Below are 20,467 nucleotides of genomic sequence, written 5' to 3'. Positions count from 1 at the left end.
CCGTAAGCATTTCGTCGTGTAACCCATACCAACATCCATTGCGAGTGTGGTGCGCTTTGTATGGGGACTTTCGAGCCAAACAGCTTTGAACATGTACTTTGAATTCTCGTTTATCAGTCGAAACTTATTATTAGAGGTAGGATAGTCACAGTGCTATCCATTGTTCGGCAAACCTTTAACAATGCATTTACAACCTTTGAACATTACACGCCCCCCTCAGGCTCCGGTGACTAGTCATCAGCATATCTGAGGTTGGATATGCTTTTACCCCCCAGTTTTACCCCTCCCTCCCAGTAATCAATGGTCCTTCTCATGATGTATTCTCCATACATGTAAAACAAAATGGCAGATGAAATATACCCCTGTCGTACTACTTTATAAATAGACTTGGAGTTTTGGAGTAAACAGCTTATTTATCCTCACTGACGCAGAGCCGTCCCGATATAATTTTTTTTATCAAATACACAATCAATAAAAAATCAATAAAACTAACGTTGTTCAAAAAATCCCTAAAATTCAAACTCACCCCTTGGAGTGTTTTTGGTGATATATTTTCAGTGTTTGTTTGTCAATGATCGATAACGGTGATTCCCATATTTGAATAAATGTAGGGGAAACTTGTTGTAATAATAATATTGTACGAATTAACAAAAATTAAAGCCACGCCCATTCACAGCTGGAGTTTATCTAAGCATGCCGCGCCGTACAATTGTGTGTCTGCGTCTTTAGTCACTTTATTTTGGAAAACATTATGAAATTATTTTTTTTTGCGGAGGTACAGACATATATATTGTAATATTTACACTGCACAATGTGCTTAAAAGTTACTGCGTTATCTGTGTCTATGTACATACATACAATTTCGGTTAGTATTGTATTACATATATGAAATTTGTACATTGATACGAGTCTCGACCCGATAAAGATAAACCAATTTGCTTTTTTTCTATTGGTCTAATCTACTGGAAATGCACACAAAGTTCATTTTAAAACGCTTCATAGACCGCAAATTACAGTATGCATTTTTTGTTACATATACATAGTTAAATAAACATATACATATATGAACGTACATGCATAGCTCAATCATATCAATATGTTCGATACTGCGTGGAAGATATGCGATATTTTATTTTATTTTATTTTAAAAAAAATCAATACCACAGAGACTTGACAGGTTGCCCCAAAGCGTCAATGTGATTTTAATACAAATAATAAAAATCATAAATAAAAAAAACATAAGAAAATAATAAAAATCATAAATAAAAAAAAAACATCATAAATAAATAATAAAAATCAAGTAAAAAATATGTACACAAAATAAAAACAAAGAAATAAGATTGAAAAATTTATATCGTGCTATTTAGGATGTGTTCCACCAACTCAACATAACTGGCATCGAATAGGTCCAAGTAATGTGCCAGTAAGTTAAGGAGTCGAACAGCTCTCGAGAGGGGGGAGTTCATGAGCACGTTTGATTTAGCCCTAATTGGTAAAAATATATCATGTTTTCTTAAAACTCTACGATTTTCCGGGGCCCAGAATTTTAGTTTCTCCAGGATAGTGGGATTGTGAATCTCTCCTCTAAGTAATTTTACGAAATGTTTCCCAAGAAATAAATCTCTTCTCTTTGCCAGGGAGTTGAAACCCAAAGATCCCAAGACAAAGGCACTAGGGAACAGATATGGATAAAATCCAAATGTCTTCAGATATAAAAATCTAAGGAATTTCCTTTGGACTCGTTCCAACATTAGAGAGTAACGAAGTTGATAGGGAGACCATATAATGGAGCCAAACTCGAGCACACTGCGAACTAATGTACAATATAAGAGACGAATGGCAGTGAGCCCTAGTTCGGACGAATTACGGATTACGAATCCAAGGATTTTTGTTGCCCTATCACAGATATTCTCAATGTGAATGTTGAAACTCCAACTATTTTCGAAGACTATTCCCAGATCAGATATAAATAATTCTCTCTGAAGAAGAGAATCATGAAGTTTATACGGATATTTAATAGGAGAACGAGAACGAGAGTAAGAAATGACCCGACACTTTAGGATATTGAAGGGAAGTTTATTAACATTAGCCCATTCATAAATAGAATTCAAATCCTCTTGCAAATAAAGAGCGTCAGGTAAATCAATTATTCTCTTATAGATTTTTAAGTCATCCGCATATAATAAAAATTTAGAATGGTGAATAGAAGATTGAATATCGTTGATAAATATTAGGAATAATAAAGGGCCAAGATTTGATCCTTGGGGAATCCCAGAAGTGGCAACATACTCATAAGAAAAGCAACTCCCAAACTTAACGAATTGACGTCGATCCTGTAAATAAGAAATAAAAAGACCAACAAGATTATAAGTAAATCCAATAAAACTTAATTTACTAACCAAAATTTTATGATCAACTTTATCAAACGCCTTCTCAAAATCAGTATATATTACATCCATTTGATTATTACAATCCAAAGTGCTGGTTATGTCATTAGAGAAACATAACAAGTTGGTAATTGCTGATCTGGCCGGACGAAAGCCATGCTGCTGATCAATGAGCATACTTTGAAAGTGATTAAAAATGTATCTGTGTAATATTACCTCAAACATTTTGGCTGGCGCTGACAAGATAGTTATTGGTCTGTAGTTCCTTACACAAGATTTATCGTCCTTCTTATGAATAGGAGTTACTTTAGAGCATTTCCATAAATTGGGGAATGAAGAGTTCCTTAGAATTAAATTAAAAATGAATTTTAAAGGTTCTAAGAGACTAGCGTCATTGGTATAATATGCGAGGTATAAGGATTTATGCGATGAATTTCAATTGCAGTAAAACGAGATCTCTGTAATTCGATGCGCAAACAATTATGTAAATACTAGGTTGGAGCGAGAAACGCGAATTTTTGAATTTCATCGATGGACTTAGTTGAAAATCGTTGTATCAATGTAAGCAATGTCCTGTGCCTCCAACTAACCAATTTATCTCGAAAAAAAATTCGAAAATTCGTAAGTGAAAGTAAGAAGAGGTTAGTAAATATATGTAGGTTTTTTTCGTACATACATATATCTCTTTTTGGGAATATGATAGTATCGATTTTTATATTACTTTTGGGTCAAAATAGGTCATTTTAACCTTCTTATATTTGATAAAATTCGTAATTTTTTTGTATTCAAATTCACGCGACATAAGGCTCACGCGGCAAAACGCTCACGGTCATCATATACTCACAGATAAAACGCTCACACGACAAAACGCTCACGCGACATTACTCACAGATAAAAACATTCTATTGTACAACAAAATTTAATCAATCGTGTCATGACGAATTTACACACACATACATATATACTTATATATATATATATATATATATATATATATATATATATATATATATATATATATATATATATATATATATATAAATAAATAAATAAAATACATGATATACATATATACGAAGTACGTTTTTTAGCGTTTCGTGTTAGCGTTTTGTCGTGTGAGCGTTTTATTTGTGAATACAATGTCCGTGAGCGTTATGTCGTGCGCATTGTGTCGTTGAGCGTTAGGCCCGTAAGCATTTCGTCGTGTAACCCATACCAACATCCATTGCGAGTGTGGTGCGCTTTGTATGGGGACTTTCGAGCCAAACAGCTTTGAACATGTACTTTGAATTCTCGTTTATCAGTCGAAACTTATTATTAGAGGTAGGATAGTCACAGTGCTATCCATTGTTCGGCAAACCTTTAACAATGCATTTACAACCTTTGAACATTACACGCCCCCCTCAGGCTCCGGTGACTAGTCATCAGCATATCTGAGGTTGGATATGCTTTTACCCCCCAGTTTTACCCCTCCCTCCCAGTAATCAATGGTCCTTCTCATGATGTATTCTCCATACATGTAAAACAAAATGGCAGATGAAATATACCCCTGTCGTACTACTTTATAAATAGACTTGGAGTTTTGGAGTAAACAGCTTATTTATCCTCACTGACGCAGAGCCGTCCCGATATAATTTTTTTTATCAAATACACAATCAATAAAAAATCAATAAAACTAACGTTGTTCAAAAAATCCCTAAAATTCAAACTCACCCCTTGGAGTGTTTTTGGTGATATATTTTCAGTGTTTGTTTGTCAATGATCGATAACGGTGATTCCCATATTTGAATAAATGTAGGGGAAACTTGTTGTAATAATAATATTGTACGAATTAACAAAAATTAAAGCCACGCCCATTCACAGCTGGAGTTTATCTAAGCATGCCGCGCCGTACAATTGTGTGTCTGCGTCTTTAGTCACTTTATTTTGGAAAACATTATGAAATTATTTTTTTTTTGCGGAGGTACAGACATATATATTGTAATATTTACACTGCACAATGTGCTTAAAAGTTACTGCGTTATCTGTGTCTATGTACATACATACAATTTCGGTTAGTATTGTATTACATATATGAAATTTGTACATTGATACGAGTCTCGACCCGATAAAGATAAACCAATTTGCTTTTTTTCTATTGGTCTAATCTACTGGAAATGCACACAAAGTTCATTTTAAAACGCTTCATAGACCGCAAATTACAGTATGCATTTTTTGTTACATATACATAGTTAAATAAACATATACATATATGAACGTACATGCATAGCTCAATCATATCAATATGTTCGATACTGCGTGGAAGATATGCGATATAGCGTCATTGGTATAATATGCGAGGTATAAGGATTTATGCGATGAATTTCAATTGCAGTAAAACGAGATCTCTGTAATTCGATGCGCAAACAATTATGTAAATACTAGGTTGGAGCGAGAAACGCGAATTTTTGAATTTCATCGATGGACTTAGTTGAAAATCGTTGTATCAATGTAAGCAATGTCCTGTGCCTCCAACTAACCAATTTATCTCGAAAAAAAATTCGAAAATTCGTAAGTGAAAGTAAGAAGAGGTTAGTAAATATATGTAGGTTTTTTTCGTACATACATATATCTCTTTTTGGGAATATGATAGTATCGATTTTTATATTACTTTTGGGTCAAAATAGGTCATTTTAACCTTCTTATATTTGATAAAATTCGTAATTTTTTTGTATTCAAATTCACGCGACATAAGGCTCACGCGGCAAAACGCTCACGGTCATCATATACTCACAGATAAAACGCTCACACGACAAAACGCTCACGCGACATTACTCACAGATAAAAACATTCTATTGTACAACAAAATTTAATCAATCGTGTCATGACGAATTTACACACACATACATATATACTTATATATATATATATATATATATATATATATATATATATATATATATATATATATATATATATATATATATATATAAATAAATAAATAAAATACATGATATACATATATACGAAGTACGTTTTTTAGCGTTTCGTGTTAGCGTTTTGTCGTGTGAGCGTTTTATTTGTGTTTATAGTCACAGTGCTATCCATTGTTCGGCAAACCTTTAACAATGCATTTACAACCTTTGAACATTACACGCCCCCCTCAGGCTCCGGTGACTACTTATTATAATCGACCCAAACAAACTTCAATAAGTAAATATTGGATGCTTATTTTTTTTAAAGTAGTAGAAATCAATACTGTTCTCAGAAAAGATATATGAAAAAAAAACCTACTTTTTCCAATTTTTTGTCGAGATAAATCAAATGGTTGTAGCCACAGGACATTGTTTAGAATCAATGATTTTTTTTTATTTAACGTCCCCTTAAAGTTTTCACGAGTTCCATCGATGAAAGTTCAAAATTTGCGTGTTTCGCTCCGGTCTAATACATACATATGTACATATGTAGCAATATCGATGTTTATTTCCGGTTCTGATGCTTATTTCCGTCGCAAATTACTTCTATGTATCTTTGCATACGTAGTTTTATCTCTGTGTACCTATGTTTGTAAGAAGCAATAATCTGAAATAGCTCAAATTTTATTGCTGCTCATAAAATCGAGCCAAAAATTCAATAAGCAGGAATTGTAGAAAAACTACTGACTTATCTGTTAAACTTGACGTATTGTCATAATATTTCAATAGAATTAGTTACATGTAAGAATCGATAAACACTTCCGCATAATTAAATTCGTCAACGAATATGCAAAGCTGTAAGTCTGTTAATCGTTAGTGTGATCCGTGATGAATGCATAATAAGCAAATCTTTATATTCCGCATGGTCTAATTATTACATACATAATGTATATGTTTTCCTCATTAATTTCGATGAAATACTCATATTAATATGTGAATTTACGTTAATTATCGATTTTATTGAACGTCATTAAATATTTGCCAAAAGGTCTGTTTATATTATCCAGCATTGCACGTCAACAGCTCGGCACAGCACTGCATGGAAAGATTTTTTCTCTTCATACTGTACAGCACCGCCCGTTTTCGGCACGTTCATACTTATTTTGGATATACATTACAGAGCGCAACGATACACCGCAATACTGTTTGCGTCATATTGTCGAGTCAATATTGTCACATGGTAACACTTTGGTTAGTACGGGTGCACTCGCCACGATGATGTCACGTCATGCGTGAATATTTCCTCACCGGCCAAATAAAACCGTTTAGGTGACGTGTTCTGCGGTATAATATGAATAGATCGTGTCGGTTACTGCTGTAGAAAATAACCTTTAGTCGTTTCCCTCATAAAATCATAAGTTATAAGGCATTTTGAATAAAATTAATCGCCGACATTATTATAATTTAATCTTTTTGCTAATGATTTTCAATATAAAAATTTAGACATGATAATTATATAACTTTTTGATAAAACTGATAGATTCTCATTATATCTATTTGGGTTTTCTCCAAAATATTTCGTAAGTTTCGTCACTGTTGTTTGTGTACAAATAATGTCAAGAGTTTTTCAAGCGCATATCACGTAAGTCAATATGAACAAGTATATTTTAGTCGATAATTCCTTATAAAACTTCAGCAATTTCGTATTTTTAAGGTTGATTTTGCTGTTTATATGTATGTATGTATCTACGGAAGATTTAATCGTAAAAATGATAAAACTGTAGGTTTATGTACATCAGTGGTGTAGTGCTAAATAAAAAAGTACCAGGTCGGTTTTTAATTTTTACGACCTCCCCCCCCCCCGCTTTTTTCGTATCCTAATATGTATCTTAATATTGGTAGCACAAATATTTATAAAAAATCAAATGCTAATTAACTTGAAAAGTCAATTAAAATGGTCTGAATAAGGTTTATTATTTTTTGCAATATAATATGATATGCAGTTCTGAAAATTTTGTTAGATGATTCGATTTCGGCATCATTCAAAGTATCTATAATTTTTTCAAAGGGTGGTTGTTGGGCTGTTTTTAAAATATTTTCTGAACTTAAATGAGCATTTGAGTGAGGATGCGGTTGTAGTTACCAAATGTTAAAACCAGAGTCTGCTCACAATATTTGGTGTACAAAATTTTATATGAAATATAAGCAAATATTTTTTTTAATTGTACTCGAAAAACAATTTTATATCAAAGTATGTACCAGGGCGGCGACCCGGCCCGACCTGGCCCGACTACACCACTGATGTACATACATACATGTGTCTGTTATAACATTAAACAAAACATTTAATTTATTGCCCAATAATAAGTTTTATTAAAAACATATATATATTAACTTGCCAATTTATTGTTTTTGTGTATAGCATCCGGCACTTATCATTATAGATATCGAATAATTAGTTTGCATTACGTTATATCCTAAATAAGGTCCATACGATTTATCAGTTTATCAATACTAACGTGAATATCGATACAGTTGAAGCGTTCGTCTATGATCCTTTTTCAAACAAAAAATATATATGTAGATATCTAGTAGTTTAGAACTTCCTTATGTTATGTTATATTTAAAGGTGTATTTATCTCAAATAAATCAACTCCCTCCCTATCAAAAAAAAAAGCAAGTCAACTTCTCAATTGGGGTCATAAGACGATTTGGTGACGTACGAATATGTTATATGTGAGACTTTCATCCAATTACGGATATGCCAGAAGCGTGATTGCATAATGAAGATTTAGGATCATAATTTTTTATGTTAAAGATGCAGAGCTGGTACAGTAATAAATAATTAATTAATAGTTGCAATTTGAATTCGTAATGTATTTCTCTTATAATTAGATTTCAATTAGCATAAATATTGTAATTATTCAATTAAATAATTATTAGCCTTGAAAATAATACTTCTGAAAATCGCCACTTCTTATTACCATATTACCCTTCTCAAAAGTAGTTATTTCGAAACTATTTTTCGCCTTCATACTATTAAAGTTTGCTGGTCAGCTGCAAAAACGACGTGTATGCGTGTTACGAGTAAAGCCGGATGTTTGGACGAATTTACACTGCCAAATGCTACAAGAACGATATTCAATATAATGTTATAGTTCGCAGGAACTTGAGCTTTTTCTCAATAGGAGCTTATACGGTTATTTGCTACATATGTATGTACATATGTCCAAGTGCATATTTCGTTCGTTTGTTAACGTACAAGTAGTTTATGTTAACATACGCGAACTATCACACTAACGAGAACTTGAGTGGCAGATATTCCGTATTCGCGATTTTCGTGACAATAATTATCGTTTGCGCAATCACAATGTGCGGAATAATCCGTTTTCCATACGCTTACCTTGAAACGGGAATTATAGCAACGTTGTAATGCGATTTCCATGGGATTTCCCTTTTAAATACTTAACGTTTTGACATCTCAAATATGACATGCGATACCTGGTGAGTCTATTTGAAGACAGCTTTTCACTGTTAGCACTTGAACTAACACTAATAGTTCGTGTATGAACAAACTAGTATGTTCATGAATGAACTTGGACTGTAATAAAATTATGCAAGATGGGCGTGGGCGATGGGTTACATACATATATAAAAAATTGGTTTTGACAAAAGATACTTAATTGAATTGTTCTAAGAGAGATCCGATTTCTTCACATCAATTAATCAGTTATCATCAAATTTGTTCACACCGATTGTCATTTTGCATCGTCATAGGAAATGTGCCTTGAGAACATTTACGTTCATTTTCTTTATATGTATATTTCAGTGATGTCACTATTTATGAATTATTATATTTTATACATACATATGTACATCTCATGCCACATATGCGATTGTAAGTGTTTTGATTTGGTGCCATTTTAAATATCGCATCCTGTAAAAATATGCCAAACACATTTTAATTTGAAAAATGATAGTGCCATTGAAATGCACATTTCTGAGAAACATATTTTTTTAAAAGTTAGATCAAGGGCAAATCGAATGAGACTGGTAAAAACTCCAGACTGAGTTTGGTAGTTCAACACCATTGTGTCTCATGCGGTGCAATAAACTGCGAGTCGACTCTCTGATCGCCGAATTCGTATCGCCTTTAAACGATATACATAGTTAATACAAAAAAAGCACGAAATTCATCTCGGACTCTTCTCGGTTCGCCTGTAAAGTCATTTATTCCATTTATGTATTTTTTGCCGGATCACATAATGGTATGCGGTGTCGATAACCTGAAAGTTCCATGTACTGTACACGTGCAATTCATACGCGAAACGATAATGAAATGCATTTAATGTTATAAATTTGCATAGTTTTAGAACGAGTGCTTTTGAACTTGCCGAGTACATATTGCGCTATAAGGGCATCGGAACTATGTAGAAGCTACGTGCTTCTTTGAAATGAACACTGACGAAGTTTATAAATAAGTTAGCTAATACATAATTATCCCGTTTACAACTTGCTAGCTTTATTTTTCGATTTATGACCGTTCCACGAATGAGAAAATAGTAATTGTTTGGTTTTTTTTTTTTTTAGTAAACAACGTCGTTTCCTTAGCAGTTCATTTTTTTTCACTTTTGTATATGTGAACACTAGAATGTTGGATATTCTATATTTTACATATAATATGCATTATGTTCCTATGGAAAATTGATTTATATAAGTATGCTTTTGTTAAAACAATATATATTTTTTTTATATTCAATACATATGTATTTATATTATTAAATTTTACAGAAAATTTGTGTCTTTTCATATTTTTTTATAGATTTTTCTTTTACATTCAATTGACAAACGCCGGAAGTCTTAAAAAATATTTAATCGAGGTCGAGGCTGAATTAGTATGCCGAATCTGACACTGAATACGTTCTTCATGAAGATGGACACTGACTATCATTTTGCCGATAAAAATCTCAGCTTTTAATTCTCTTAATTCGACGATACATCTTTGAGACATGTTTGTTTTAATGTTAGTTAAATATTTGACCAGGAGAAGCGCGAAACTCAATTGACGAAACCTTGAAACGTTCGAAAATGTGCACAAATAAACGTAATCGATAGTAAATATTCCAAAATGCTGAAATCACTTGCAGAAAATGTACACATTTACTTAAGTACATATACGAGATTTTTTTTTTTCACTTTTCTTGTTGGTTTATGACTATAAATACTACGAATTATTTACAATTTATATGGCATGATAGTGTATATTTTCAATTAGGGGGTCACAGTGCAGATAAACATTCTTGTATGAAGTTTTCAGAAACATTTTGTTGAATATTACTGTATTTAATCTTATCAACTCGTATGTTGTAGTCGTGTTTGATATTTTCGATAACCTAAAGGTTAGAAACTGCATTGATAATGATTGTGGCTAAGAAGTTCCAGAGGCCCAACCAGGATTTAAAAAGAAAGCTAAAAAATAGTATAAAAAATGTTTCTTATAAAATGTTCAAATTTTTGCTGTCTTATGTATTCAGAAATTCATAAATAATATTTAAATTACCATCTGTTAAGTTATACAAATATTTAAATTTTTTATATTATTTAATATTTAAACTTGGATTACTACATTTTTTTCCCAATTTGTTTATTTTTTTTTAAATACACATCATTGCTATATACATGCGTTTTTATGTATAACAATGAATAAAATAAAATAAAATACGGATAACTATATATAAATTCGGTAATAAAGAAATTAATTTATATTCACCAATGAATTGAAGAATTTTATAGAGTGAAAATTCTTCTTTCGAATATGATTGGTTAAGGTATTTAATTTCGTGAAGCAAATCCATCCCTGATGTACATATATATGTATATGTAAATATACATAAATATGTTTCAGCGATATTTTATATAAAATATAATTCCAAATTACCATCTATACCGAGGACAGTTAGCTGTTTTAGATGTTTTATTTGTGAATCGTTGATATTTGACAGTCAACTTCCTGTGTTCCTCGTAAATTATAATATTTTACAATCAGTATTGTTACTTCGAGTAGAAAACTTAAGTTGAATATATGTAGAATGTTTTATATGTTCAAAGAAAACCAAATTATTTTTTTTATTTTTTCAATTTAATAATCAAAATAAGAAAAATGGGGGCGCCTCACAGTGCCCCTTGTCTATTGCGCCCTAGGCACGTGCCTAGTCTGCTGCACCTTTGGGCCGGCCCTGTACATATATCTTCATTCATAACTTTATTCATTATGAATGATGACATATTACTTTATTGATTTGGCGTGGGATAATTTTCAATATTTTAAATGTAAATGAGACAAAACAATATGTCATGCTTTTTTTGCATATCAAATTATTTTCGTTTTTGCAATATTTCAATGAATTTTGCTGGTTCGCAAATTGCTGTCGAGACATGCGTGTACACATTTAAAATATGTACTGATTTAAAAAAAAAATTGTGATGCAGGTGGAATAAATTAAATTAATTTTAAAATTAAGCACGTATGACTCAATAAATAATATTAAAATGCGAGTCTAATAATAAATCAGCAAAAAAATTAATGGTCAATATACTACAAACTGCTATTAAGTAAATATATTTGGAACTGAAATTATTATCATGTTACATTTAATTGGAATGCACAATAGTTTAAGTGGTCAGATTTTACGACGATGATCTGTGTGAACAGATATGTAGGCGTTACTATGTCAAACGTCCAATCAAATCTGGTTTCCTTCGTTGTCTTTTTGATTTATTGTTATCATCATCTTTTCCGCTTGTTTCTTAATCTGAGACAGACGGACTCGTTAGCGACCCCAAAAAATCTACATATCTACGCAATAGGTGCATCTCGTCAGCAGTGCAGCAATTCACACTTGCTAATTTGCATAAACAGGATGATGTTAATTCACCATTGTCGCAACAGCTAAAACCATGCAACCATAAAGACATGAAATTAAGTACTTTGATCTTATGGATAAGTAATATATTTGCATCATGGACATACATACATACATATGTACATACGTACGAGCATGTTAACGGTTTTTTAATCAAATAAGAACCCTATACATACATACATACATATTACAAACATGTGTATGTCTAGTAAATATTTAAATTTCTATTAATTTTTTAATTTTATATTTTGGAAAAGATAATTTATGTTAATAAAGTGAATATATAATTATATATAATTAGTATTATATATAACTTTTCTTATTATAATTCGCAACGAATGTCAATAATCAGAAATACTAATATTTTTTTTACAGATGCAATCAATACTATATCATAACTCAAGCGGCAGCATGGCATTTACGGGGAACTTGAAAAGAAAGGAAGTGCACCAAGCGATTACAATGCATCCTGTAAAAGATCACAAGCACATGCATAGAATAAATACATATTTAAAGGTCAGTATCCATTGCATTATTTTTTACTTATTTATCAATTTTTATTCTAATATTTTTATAATGGTTTAATTTTAGAATCTGAAGATACAGGACCTGAAAGAGGTAGCCATTTCATTACACCGTGACATTTTGACAGCATCCAAAGAATTAAATGTTCCTATAATCAACGTAGCTTCTCATTATATTGCCATATCTGTTCCGTTATATCCTAACATTCGTGGTCATCCTGACTTCTTAGGCGACACTCATATATTAGGTGATTTGTTATTCTTTCTTATTAATTATAATAGTAATATTGTTCATTAGATTCATTTATTAGTGATTTTAAAAATACGGCAATTGTTTTTATATTATAAAAAAATAGTCACAATGATTTTGAAAATGCATTAAAATATTTTCAATTATCTGTGATTAATAGGAAACCAATTGCACCTGTATTGTTAATTTTTTTTTATTAATTTGATATGGATTGATCACCGAAATAATATGATATATGTAGTACACATACATATTTAATCATGGTAAAACTACTTTTAAGTATATTTATATGTCAGATATCCTACATATTTGCTGCATTTCATAATATTTGTTTATTTTATTTAAATTCGAAGATAATCCTAATGGATTATTCTCCTTTTGTAAACTTCGGCCAATGCACGAGAAAGTGAAATACCAATAATTAATTATTAATAAAAATATTCTTCAATAAAGTCATTCAAAAAATACATCTAGTCATCAAAAAATAACACGCAGTGTCTCTAACTGCAAATTAGTCATCCCAAAATTGAACTATCCATAAGGAAAACAATTACTCAAATTTATTATATGCACTTTATTTAGTAAAACAATCTTCCAATCAAACTAAAATACGAAATAAATAACAAAAACATAAAAATAAAACTTAAAACACATTTTTTGAGAGGTCTAAGCTTCTAAAAGCATACTTTTCTATCATTCTGTGTGTTATATATTACTATGTATTATGTATTGGATGCGTACTTTGTATATTGCACATATACAACAAAGTTCACACATGTGTGTGATATAAATTCTCGATGTCGATAACCCGACGGTGTATGGATAAACCAAAAATGGTTTTTTTACACCGCTTTCTTACTACTATATATTATATATGTATTTTAAAAAAGAGAATGAATAATAAAGATAAAGATTTAGTTATTTAAAAATTTGGACCATAGTGGCATTACAGGTAATTCCTAATTCGCCACAATAATCAAAAGTAAAACATAAGAAAAGAAAAAATTAGATTTTCTTAAACATAAGAAAATATACACCATAAAAATTTCAAATACAAACAGAATGTTTGGAAATTTCTTACATCCACAGCCAGCCAAAAGTAACCAGTTGTACCTAAAAAACATTCCCGCAATGCCTAAATGGAGAAGAGTAAATTACAATTCTACTCATATACTCATACACAATTCTATCAATTATGATAATAATGATAACTAGACAAGTGGGTTAAAATAATCTCTGATAATCTACGCTTACTGAGGTGAAAGAATTCACCTTCGGGCACGGCAGCAACGATTTCATTTAGAAATCTGATAGCTTTTGAAATAAAAGCCATCCGATAAATAACAGTGCAGGCAGGAAGTACAACCATCAAATGATGATGTCTGCCACCCACATAATTAATGATAATATAAAGCCCCAACTGTTCCAGGTATGACGGGCTTGATTCATTATCATGTAGAAGCTGGAAAAAAAACGAATGAAAAAGAAGTTTCTTCTAAGTTCTAAGGAATTATACCAAAGGATGCCCGAAACGAAAGGAGGGGGTTAGATATATGGGTAATACCTATACTCTTTCCTATATAGGAAACGAAGAAATGTTTTTTGCACTTTCTCAATAATTAAAGAGTGATTTGCTTCATGTGGATTCCACACAATAGTATTATACTGTAGCTCACAAGCGAGTTGACAAGCAAGCAGGAAATCAAAGGATTACAGAATAACCATGCGTATCTTAAGACAAACCCGATTCAACAAAAGGAAACGTCAGTGACTAGCTTGATGTGGTTGTGAAAGACGAGTTGAGGATCAAAAGTGATACTCAAATCAGCCATAACTTAAACACTGCAGCAATATAAATAAAATGGAATATCTGTGAAAATAGAACGAATGTGCACATCCATAACTCATTACTGCACATCTATTAATTTTGAGTTCACGACTTAAAGCAGAACTATACTTGATGACGGCATCAATATTAGCTTAAGATGAGAAGCTAGCTTCTCATCCTTGACCTTTAATATGATGTATTAACATAGTTCTACTGAAAATTTCCGATTCAAAAACAATTTTATGAATTTTTTTTTTGTTCAATAGTAAAATAAATTGATGTAACGTAGACAACAGTATGTTGTTTTATGTATGTATGTAGTATAGTTTTTATTTTTAGTTTAAAATTCCATGTCTTCAATTTCAGGAGTTGCTCCCAGTCTCAACCGGTATCATCCAACAAATGTAAAGAATGTCCTTTCATGGAATTTTTTATCTAAATTAGTTTTTTCATCTGACAATGCCAATCCAAGACGACGAATGGAAATGTCTACTGTTGAAAGTCTAGAAGACATAATTAGAGAGGTTACTATTTAAAATGTATATATACAATGTATATACATAGATATAAAACTATTTATTTTATTAAATTTTCATGCATAATGCGAATTATTAATTTCAGTTAATGGAAACTATAAATGGTTATTCGAAACAGAGAGGGCGTATTATTGAATTTAGAGAAATTTTATATGGTTACCAGCGACTAGATCCCATACATGGTGCTGATTATATTTTAGATATTTTATTAGTTTATAAGAAATATAGAGGCCGAAAGATGACTGTATCAGTTCGTCGGCATGCCTATCTTCAGCAAAGTTTTACAGGTTAAATTGATTGTAATTTTTTATTTATGAAAAATATTATGTTATTTGATACAGTATTAATTAATTTAAAATAACTTTCTAGGTGTTGAAATAAGAGAAGTGCCACTTGGTGAGCCTCCCATCACCAGACCTCTAGAAGATACAACTACTCAAAAAATAGATTATGACATGGATCACATTTATCCTATGGAGGATCAAGGCGGAAGTGCCAATAGCATACCGTTTATTAACTTTAAGAAACTCAATGTTCCTATAAGAGACGTATTTGAGACAGGCTTAATGAAGTTGGGGAAAACTTTACCGAATGTTTTCAAATATAATCGAGATGAAGACGATTCTGTAGCGCCCAAAAAAATAAACTTTATTTTACCACTCTCCGGCAGATACGATACTTTCGTTAGATTTATGAAGAACTATGAAGAAGTTTGCATCATGAATGACAAACGAACTTCTATCACAATAACATTATACAATGATTATAAATATCCTGGTGATTTCAACAAAACAGTGAATCTCATCAACAGATTCATTGACAAGTATTCACGTAGTGAGATTGTGCTAGTGAAAATTAACGATTCTCAATTCTCGAGAGGACTTTCGCTCGAGCAAGGAATTAAAATGTGCAAAGACGATGATTTACTATTTTTCATTGATGTAGACATTGTCTTCAACGCCGAATCTCTTCAACGAATTAGACTCAACACCATCAGAAATTACACGGCATATTTTCCCATTGTGTTCAGTGAGTATAATCCGTCGGTGGTGTACAGTGACGAGTATAATCGAATTAAAATCAGAGACAGACTATACAATACAATAACAACAAACAATTTTGTGTTCGACAATAGCATTTATACGAGATCGGAAATAATTTATCGTGTTGATCGTGAAAACTCTGATGATTATGGATACTTCCGACAGTTTGGTTTCGGTATAGCTAGTGTGTATAAGAGTGATTTTGTGTCAGTAGGTGGATTCAACACGGACATCAAAGGTTGGGGACTCGAAGATGTGCATTTGTTCGACAAGTTTGTGCAATCTAATGTGTCGATTTTCAGGACGGTGGATCCCGGCCTAGTCCACGTATATCATCCTGTCGACTGTGATAAAAATTTAGATGTAGCTCAATACAATATGTGCGTCGGTACAAGAACTAATACATTTGGCAGTACTAAACACGTAACAATATACGTGCTGAACCACCCAAACGTATTACCTAGAATGAATTCCGACACGGTTAGTGATAAGTCAAAAGTTGTGCCTCCAGTTAGATAATTTTTTTTAAATTTTGTCATTTGATTTGTTACTCATTTTTAATTGTAGATACATAGATTAAATATTTATGCAATATATATATTTTGGAAGAAAATTTACCAATACAATTCAATTTTTGTATTTCATTGTGTTTTCATTTCCCTTGCAAGCAGTGGCGGCTTGTGCCTCAAACTGTGCAGTACCCCCAAAAAGAATTACGAAAAACTCGCATTTACAACTTGCTTTTATATATTTTCTATATACTGAATGTCAAGTACAATTAAAATTAATAATTACGATTACATATCAGTTCATATTTTCAATACATATATAACTACACAAATTTCTTAAATATAAAAGAAGTTCAATATATTATGGGGAATGAAACTAGTTTTATAAACAATCTATAGATGGATAATTATGAGATTTGCAATTTTCCAATTACATTCATGATTTATATAAATTTATAATTATACAAACAAAAATCTGCCTTCATGTCATAAGAGAGAAATAAAAGTCGGAGCCAATTTCTATAATTTCTCATCCTTTTGTAACAGAAACGATACAAAACTTGCTGAAAAACTTACATACATAATTATATTTCGCTTGGGAAAATACTTAATATGGCAAAATAATAATAAATTGTTTTTATTTTTCATCATCCACATCACTCATTCATCATTCCAGAAATGCCAGTCACTGGATTGTTTAATATTATTATTATGAAACTGGAATTTAAAAAGGTCGCTCGATTTTATTTCCATTGTATTGAAATTTTGGTAATTGGATTATTAGTCACATTACGATCGCCCAAAAGACAATTTTTGCCGTGAAAATCGCGAATATGAAATATTTGGCACTCGAGTTCTCGTTAGTATGATAGTTATCGTTAGTATGATGGACTTTTCGGCAGCCAGATGTTCCGTTATAGAGATTTTAGTGGCTTTTGGGCGAGCTCTTTGTGACCAATAATCACTGAACCGAATTTTTACCTGTTTAAATTTTGATATGTATTCATTTCCAACTATTGATCATTTCGCTAATTTCTCTAGATGGGTCACTACAATTTTTGTTGCAGTGTGGGCGCAGATAATATTTATCGTTTACTGTGTTGACTGGTTAAAATGATAAATTAATCTTTTACAAACGATATATCGGTGCATTGTGGTAACCAACATTTGTTTTTTAACCTATTTTGTAATACGTGGGATCAATTAATCATATCCGCCGGTTGATATGTATATATGTACATACATACATATATACATAAATAATTTATTTCATTACATATTTTTTGATTCAGAACATTTGTATGAAATAGCAAATTATATGTATGTAATTAAAATAGTTTCGGTGTATATTGAAAAAAAATTATGAAGCAAACATCCAATTTTCTTTTTAATTTTGTGAAGACCCGGTTTTAATTCATTGTTTTAATTATTAACAGCGATTGATAGTTTTATTAATTTACAATTATTGATTTGTAAACAAATAGTTAAATATAATTTTAAAGAAAATTCCACAATTTAATAGACGATATTAAGAACTTCGATATGTGTTATATTCAAATAGAATCACAAACAGGTTTGAATCCATTCTACAATAATTTATAATTTTATTTATAGCTTTGCACAGTTGCTGGTAGATGTCTCAGTATGACACAAAACTTTTTCTGTTTCTTTTTACGAATATTTGCGTCATTTGCTTTCAGTACACTATTTTAATTTTTGGGATTACAAATAAAGATCTAGAATTAAATTGGCAATTTATCACATAATAACAACTCGGTTGAATTTGGATGGTAAGTCACCGAAGTACATCAGTTCCCATGATTTTGTGGGAAAAGAATCGTCAAAAAGGCAGTTGCTCATGGCGTCCTCATTTTTCGAACTTGTTTACACGCTCGCCACATAAATTACATTAGTGGTCGGGATGTGAAGGTCGAATTGTGTACAATCGAAGCGGCATCATTCCAAGTGGTGATCTCCTCCACACTTTCACTCTTCACCGATGATGGTGTTGCACGCGAATGAGGCAAACCTGATAAAAAAAAAGAATAACGGAAAGGCCGTTCAATTATCTAACGCTGCCAAAGAAGAACCATATGCGTTTGTATGACCGAGACTCAATTTTGGTTAAGCTCTCAAATTGTCTTCATTCGACAATACATACATATATATGTATTATATTTCCATATTACACAAAATGCTTTCAATTCAAAACTCAATCTGTCTTGAACAAGAAAAATTCATCGGGTGATATATGAACACGTGCTATTTATTATTTAACCCTTTGAGTTCTGACGTATTTTCTATTGAAAACCCGCCACGCTGAAAATTTCGCCTTCATTTCTAGAATTATTTAGAAATACAATAGAAAGCATGTATAAAAATTGTAGCTAATCTAAAACAAATCCTAGATAACCACCGCGGAGGATTTAGAATTTTGTAAAGGTGTGTTTATATTCTCTTATATATCTTGCAACAATATAAAATAAACAAAATAAGTCTATTAATGAATCTATTTTTCCAAAAGTAGTTCCAAATTCTTCATTGTTTTTAAAATGCAATGCTCATAATCAAAATGCCAAGCCACAATCTCAAATACTCAGCAGTTATGGATTTCCATCGGGTAATTCTGCTATGGTTATAGATTCAGAAATTCCGGTCTAAACGAGTCTTTATAAACGTTGAAAAATGAAAGACACGGATTACACGACCCATGTTCAATGAATTTTTTTCAATGCTACCTTTAAAGGCTTTAGCAGGTAGTATTGTTGTTTACTTTGTACATGCTCAATATACAACGCCTATCGGCGCTTTGCAGGCCCATGGGCCTTGGTCAGCATTCAAAGGGCTAACTAATATTGTAATAAAATTTCATGTATGTACATATGTATACGAATATTACAAAAGATGTACATTGTATACATACATACATATATTATTCACATAATTGTGTAAAATCATATAAAAAGTATAATACATATGTAGTTCATATCTTTAATTATTCATGCAATTATTTATTGCTTTTGTAAATTGCCCTGAAAATGATTTTCCTTTGGGATCAAGTTGGAATTTGATAGATATTTTAATTATATAAGAATTTGCATATTATGTTTAATTATTATTGAAGAAGTAAAATGTTTCAGAACCAACTAAACAATTACGTAGAAATATTGTTAAATCTCATACAGAAGGGTATTTGATACCATATTTAATAATTAATTTCGCTCATTCTGATGTACATATTTATGTATGATTGTTGTTATAAAATTGTATATATGTACATATGTATGTACATATACTTGTATTTTTTTCTTTTCGGGTAAGTAATTAATTCAAACTATGTATACATATGTCAAATAGTTTTGTTTTCAAATATACATTTCATTATTATTATTTTTTCTTCATTTATATCTGATTCAATTAGGAACAAGAAAGTTCATATCCTGATTCGCTTGTATTTGATTTTCGTTTTTGGCATAAAAAGAAACCGAGGAACTTATTAGGAGTGGTTAATTATTAAAAAAAAATCTCCAGGTCGATCGATTAAATTCATATTAATTTAGAATCCTACAATTC

The 20,467-nt window shown here is 31.2% G+C and overlaps 1 protein-coding gene across 1 annotated transcript in view; it reads left to right on the top strand.

Moving 5' to 3' along the window:
• Chsy (Chondroitin sulfate synthase) overlaps nt 1–17,028 on the top strand; it is a 35,640-nt gene extending 18,612 nt beyond the window's left edge. Inside the window, exons 2-6 of the mRNA XM_077428787.1 lie at nt 12,580–12,720; nt 12,796–12,976; nt 15,173–15,330; nt 15,428–15,629; nt 15,712–17,028. Coding sequence (XP_077284913.1) covers nt 12,580–12,720; nt 12,796–12,976; nt 15,173–15,330; nt 15,428–15,629; nt 15,712–16,904 — 1,875 coding nt within the window. The 3' untranslated portion in view covers nt 16,905–17,028. The remainder of the gene's footprint in view (nt 1–12,579; nt 12,721–12,795; nt 12,977–15,172; nt 15,331–15,427; nt 15,630–15,711) is intronic.
• Nucleotides 17,029–20,467: the final 3,439 nt, after the last annotated feature.

The sequence above is a fragment of the Arctopsyche grandis genome, chromosome 4, assembly GCF_051622035.1.
Source record: "Arctopsyche grandis isolate Sample6627 chromosome 4, ASM5162203v2, whole genome shotgun sequence".
Classification (NCBI taxonomy): Eukaryota; Metazoa; Arthropoda; class Insecta; order Trichoptera; family Hydropsychidae; genus Arctopsyche; species Arctopsyche grandis.
This window is presented reverse-complemented; position numbering and strand designations above follow the sequence as displayed.